Source organism: Trypanosoma grayi (genome assembly GCF_000691245.1).
Source record: "Trypanosoma grayi strain ANR4 Tgr_87_V1, whole genome shotgun sequence".
Classification (NCBI taxonomy): Eukaryota; Euglenozoa; class Kinetoplastea; order Trypanosomatida; family Trypanosomatidae; genus Trypanosoma; species Trypanosoma grayi.
In genome coordinates, this window is record NW_008825706.1 from 4010 (window position 1) to 9569 (window position 5560).

At 57.5% G+C, this 5560-nt stretch overlaps 3 protein-coding genes across 3 annotated transcripts; all 3 read right to left on the bottom strand.

Annotated features, from left to right (window-relative positions):
* Nucleotides 1-655: 655 nt before the first annotated feature.
* Nucleotides 656-1906, bottom strand: DQ04_00871030 (2OG-Fe(II) oxygenase; the record flags this gene model as incomplete). The annotated part of the gene is made up of 1 exon (XM_009309840.1): nt 656-1906. One exon carries the CDS (start codon nt 1904-1906, stop codon nt 656-658), a length of 1251 nt encoding a protein of 416 aa, XP_009308115.1.
* Nucleotides 1907-2709: 803 nt separating this feature from the next.
* Nucleotides 2710-4029, bottom strand: DQ04_00871040 (hypothetical protein; the record flags this gene model as incomplete). Its single annotated transcript, XM_009309841.1, has 1 exon — nt 2710-4029. The coding sequence occupies one exon, from the start codon at nt 4027-4029 to the stop codon at nt 2710-2712; it is 1320 nt and encodes a 439-aa protein (XP_009308116.1).
* A 526-nt stretch (nt 4030-4555) lies between these two features.
* On the bottom strand, nt 4556-5059 carry DQ04_00871050 (hypothetical protein; the record flags this gene model as incomplete). The annotated part of the gene is made up of 1 exon (XM_009309842.1): nt 4556-5059. The coding sequence occupies one exon, from the start codon at nt 5057-5059 to the stop codon at nt 4556-4558; it is 504 nt and encodes a 167-aa protein (XP_009308117.1).
* Between the last annotated feature and the right edge of the window lie 501 nt (nt 5060-5560).

Below are 5560 nucleotides of genomic sequence, written 5' to 3' on the forward strand. Positions count from 1 at the left end.
TTCCGTCTTTTTCTGTTTTTGCCTTCACCCCCTCGCTGCTCAGTTGCCACATCCCCGCCAGCGAGCCCCGCAGCCGTGGTCTATGCCGTCTATGCCGCCACCGCAGCCCCCCCGCGCAGGGCAGTCAAGCGAACGAAAACAAACAAACAAAGAAAACACAACAACAACAAACAAACAAACAAACACCACGCGGTAGGAAGACGGAATGGAAACCACCACAAGAGAGAGAGACGCCCACACCTCCATCCTATCACCACCACCAACAACAGCAATAATAAAGATGTCCGTCTCGGCCATTCCCCCCACCCCTCCTCGTGCGCGGCTAGCTGAGCACAGCCGTGCCGCACAGCTTTGCCCTCGTGCCGTGTGCTGTTGCCTGCCGCCGAGACAAGCAAATAAACAACTCCTCTTCTCGCCGTTATCGCCGCGTGCTCCATGAAGCACACCTCACGTATCCTACTGACTGTCTAAATAAGTGCCGCGTGACGGGTTTTCTACCACCGTCGTTCGGTTTATCGCTGCTGCTGTTGTTGTTGTTTGCCGTTGCGCCCTTTCTCTCTCTCTCTCTGTCTCCCTCTGCCACTCCATTTTCATCTCATTCCTTTCCCTATCACTCCCCGTTGTCTCTCTCGCCGGTAGTTTGTTGACGTTATTCTCACTGCGAGGTGGGCATAAGGTCCCCCGCGTAGAATCCCTCCTGCGCGTCGAGTGAGGGATTCTCGTCCTGCTGCAGCAGCGGCTCCACCTTGGCGTCGTGGTTGGGCAGGCAGAAGAAGACGACGCTGCAGCGGCTCTGCCCGCCCTTCACATTGCGCACACGATGCGGCGTGGCCTCCAGCAGTCCGCCGGTCCACTTCTCGAGGAAAAGACCCGCATTGACAAGCAGCGCGTCGTTGAGCACCGGCACCGCGACGTACTTCTCCTCCTCATCGTCCCACACCTCGAGGCCACCGAGGGCATCCTGCGCTAGGAGGGTGACGGTGCTCAGGTCCTTGTGTGTGTCGAGTCGCAGCGTCACGTCGCCCTCCGCGTCGCCGTCCTGCACGTGCGGCTGCGCGACGGCGCCTTTGCGCCGCAACACCTTCGCACCGCGCGGATTCGACGCGGAGTGCGCATTGGTGATCTCCACGCCATTCCGCGCGCGCACCGCCTGCCCCAGCTGCGGGTAGTACTTCGCCTGCAGATCGAAGTCGAGCCGGCCGTGAAACGGCGTGAAGAAGTCGAGGTCGTAGCCACTCGCGGGGTCGGGGCCGCCCTGCGGGATCGTCGGCCGCACGCCGAGGCCGCAGCTGATGTGCCGCAGCACGTCGAGCGACACCTCCACGCAGAGGTCGTAGTACGCCATCATCATCTCGCGGTAGTCGGCCATGAAGCAGTCGGCGCCGCCGCCCTCGCCGCGGCCGTTCGGGTGGTTGAGCAGCACATGCCACGGGTTCTGCCGGCTAATGAGCGGCTTGTACTCCTCCTCGTTCCACCCGCTCNGCTTGTAGTACGGCTCGCGCAACTCCGCCGGGTTGGGCACCTCGCGGCCAACCGAGAAGCACTCAATCGCGTCGTCGATTCCGCTCGCACCCACATAGCGGTAGTGCCCGCGAAAGCCAGAGGGTGTCTTGATGCTCTCCAGTTCGTATGGGGACAAGGGCACGACGGCCCGCGGCGGGCTCGTCTGCTTCGCCGCTACCGCTGGTGCTGGTGGCGGGAGATCCAGAAGATAGCGCTCAAAAAAGATGCGGCTGTCGCGGTGGAGCTGATCCAAAATCTCCTTCTGGATAAACGGGTGCTGCACGTAGCAGTAGCCGTGGAGCTGAAGGGACTCCAGCAGCGCGTTGCTAGCGGTCTCCGTCACGTTCTCCGCACCACGGCCTATTTTGACGAGGGTTGAAAGGCGACAGAACGTACGACGCATCGTTTCAGCCGGGGAATGATTTTTTTTTTTGCTGTGTGTGCGTGTGAGTAAGTATGTGTTTACGTCCTCTCACCGTTAAACTGCCACTCTTGTCTGTGCGCTCTCGCGGGGAGGAAAGTGAGAGAGAGACAGAACACCAACAAAAAAAGAAACAAAGAGATCATGTGGATATTTATATATATATATACTCGTACATAAATAAATAGCTTATACATATATATATATATATATATACACACATATATTGCGTGTGAGAGACAAGATATGCGCGTCCCCTTTTCTCCCTTTGCGCGACTCTGCGCAACGACTCCTCCCCTCCCACAGTACCACAAGATAAAGGGCGTAGGCATGTGGGTGGGTGTGTGTGCGTGTGACAGCAGGAGGTGATGGGGGGGCACTAACAACAACAACAACAATAACAACCTACACGTTCCAAGTACGAAGCCTCCTCTGCACTTACATAGATGGGTACGTGCCACCCGAGAAGAAGCAAAAAGAGTATAAAACATTCATACACGACACGGCTCACTCAAGCACATACACACAACGCCGCCAAGAAGGGGAACACGAGGGATGACACACGAACAAAAGCCCATTTTTGCGTGGCGCTGTTCTGGCGTTAGGCCATGGGCCCATCGAGCAGCTGGGCGTGATACTCCGCGAGGTCGTGCTCCACCCTTGCCATGATGCGCTCCTGCTCGTCCAGCATCTGATCGTAGTCAACAATGGACTCGTAGAAGGCGCGCTGGCACTTTGGCGGCAGCGGCAGCGAGTCCTCACGCGCCTCATAGCGGCGTAGCAGCTCAGCGCCCTCCTCTCCTCCCAAGGCGCTGGCCAACTCCCCCAGCAACGCTCGCCACCGCCGCGAGNTAGCGGCGTAGCAGCTCAGCGCCCTCCTCTCCTCCCAAGGCGCTGGCCAACTCCCCCAGCAACGCTCGCCACCGCCGCGAGTAGAAGTGGTAGTTGTGTAGCGCCTCCACTCTGCGCTCGTCGAGGAGTCGGCTCGGCAGCACGCGGCTCGTCTCAGTGGGCTCGTCCATGTCCCAGTACGCGTACCCGTCCAGGGCGTCACGCTCACGCAGGTCGCCGTTTGGAAGGGACACGACGGTAAAGCGCGGTGGATTTTCTGCCGAGGCACCGGTCCACTGAGGTTGCAGCATCTGCTGCAGTGATGCCCCGCTCTCACCTCTCTGGAAGGCAAGTAAAGCACCGCTCATATACGCGTCGCTGCGATTGGTGTCCTTCGATACGGCGATTGACGGTCGCACGACGTCCATTCGTCCCTTGTGTGGTCGTGCAGCAATGACGTTGTCGCCGCCGAAATTGTTCATCAAGTGAGGGGGGAGGTCTGGCGGTGGGCATTTGAAGTGCTTCGCTGTGTCCTCCGCGTAGTGGTCAAAGCTCGCGGCGGTATTCCGCAGCTCCTCGTCGTTGCGCATCAGTAGCTCCCTGAAGTAGGCCCGGAACCCCACNTTGCCTGTGACGGACGGCGGCAACGGCGCTAATGATGACGTCATTGGCGTGCTGATGTCGTGTCCCGTTTCTTGCAATGACGGTTGCTGTTGTTGCTCCTCGCCTTGATATTGCTCGTGTATCTTCTCTTGCGGTGGATCCACCTCTGACTCAGCCAACGAGTTGCGCTCCTTCAGCGACTCAGCGGCCGGGCTGTGCGGGTCGAGCTCGATGTCCGGCAGGCACTGGGCGCGAGCCATGCGAGGAGCGGCAGTGCACTTTATGTGCTTCAAGTGCTGTCCCGTTTCCTCCGTATATCGTTTGAATTCCGCCGAAGCTTGCAGCAACTCTTCGCCACGGCGCAGCAGCATCTCCTTGTAGTAGCCGTGCGCGTGCTTTAATTGTTGACGAGGGGCAGGAAGCGTGGGTGGCTGTTCCTCCTGCTGTTCAGCCTCTTCCTCGCAAAAAGAGGTGCGGCTCCTCTGCCCCTGCCCTGATGGGGGCGGCGACGTGAGCTCGACGGCGCACAGACGGCGCATGTCAACCGGACGGGGAAGCTCGCGGCTCCCACTTCTGCTGTTTTCGTTGTTGCTGTTGCTGTCGCCTCCCTCCTGCGTTTTGAGCTTGACATCGACGTCGGTGGCATCGTTGAAACCCGGCGTTTGCGCCATTGATGATACAAGAAGAGACCACTGCTCACCTTTCCTTCCTCGCCACTTGGCAGGCCTGCAAAGACACGGACGCGAACGACAAACAAGAACAAATGCAGCAAAATACAAAAAGGGAAAAGAACAGCGGGGAAGCCAACACCAAGTGGGAAACGGGAGAAGATATCAAAACGGAACAGCCGTACGAGGTGTAAAGAAATGTGTGGCAAAACGTGCCCGTATGGAACAGATAGATAGACAGCTAAATAGATAAAATTTGCGCGACCCCGCACACGCACACGCACCACACACCGGCGGTTCATTTTTGTGATTTCCTCTTCCCCCAACAGACACATTACACACACAGACATGTATATATATATATATATGTGTGTGTGTACGTGGATGTGTGCATGTATATGTATAGGCACGCATGCACGCACGTACGTATGCGGGGGACTCTGAGAATCGAGTGGTCTGTCCATCCGACCGTCCATGCACGCAGGTACGCCACGCAATGGACGTTCCATGCCACTGCGAGACTCCCCACTCACCAGCGCCGCATCACGTACGTGTTCCAATACTCCTTCGCCATCTGCGTGTAGTTGATCTTCGCCATCTCGAGGAATCCCATCTTGTGCAGGTTCAGCCGCGGCTTAGCCTCAGGGAAGCGCCGCCGCGCCCCATCAGCGGCCAGGAAGCGGAGCATTGTCAGGCTGCGCTCGCAGCTCTGCACGGCAACGGCAATCAGCTCCGGGTCACGCAGCTCTGCGCCCTCGCGGAACTTCTGCCGAATGATGATGACAAAGCGCTCGTTCATCTGCGCGTGCTCGTTCAGCTCACACAGCGCAGATGGAGGGCAGAGGACAGCGAGCTTCAGCCACTGTCGGTACGCGCGGCACACACGGTACGCGTGGGGGATGCCGGGAAGGTTGGTGCCCGCCTGCTTAATAACGTCCGCGGGGGCTCCTGCTGCTGCGAGGGCCCGGCCGCGCGCCACATCGCGACACGCACTGCTGGCCTGCAGCGCCGCCAGCGACGATGTTCTCCGCATCAATCACACTCCCACACACACACACACAGAGTGAGAGACACTACTATATTTATATATTTATATATATGTATGATCTATTACCCCACTGCGGCCACACACAGAATCCTTCTCCCTCCCCCCCACACACACAGACGAGTTGACATGTACACATCGCAACAACAGTGAGAAGAGACGAGGGGCAGATGGGGGCGTGCACAGAAACACAGAGAGAATAATGCGCATGCAACACTCGCGTCGCACGCGAGAGACTTCATAAACACCGCAGCCCCCCCCCAAAAAAAAGGAGGTGCGGGTGTGCCTTAGTGTGGAAGCAATGGTGCCACAGCATTAGTCGTAGTAGCTGGTTGATCACATATATGTATATCACTTACATCTGCTACTGTAGTGCCTTTTTTCTTTCAATACTTCCCTCCTTCCCTCTTTTTTTTCTTTCTGTTCATTTTTTAAAAAGAAAAACTCTCGTCGTTCTCCTCAGTCACCGTCGAACTTTAAAAAAAAAAA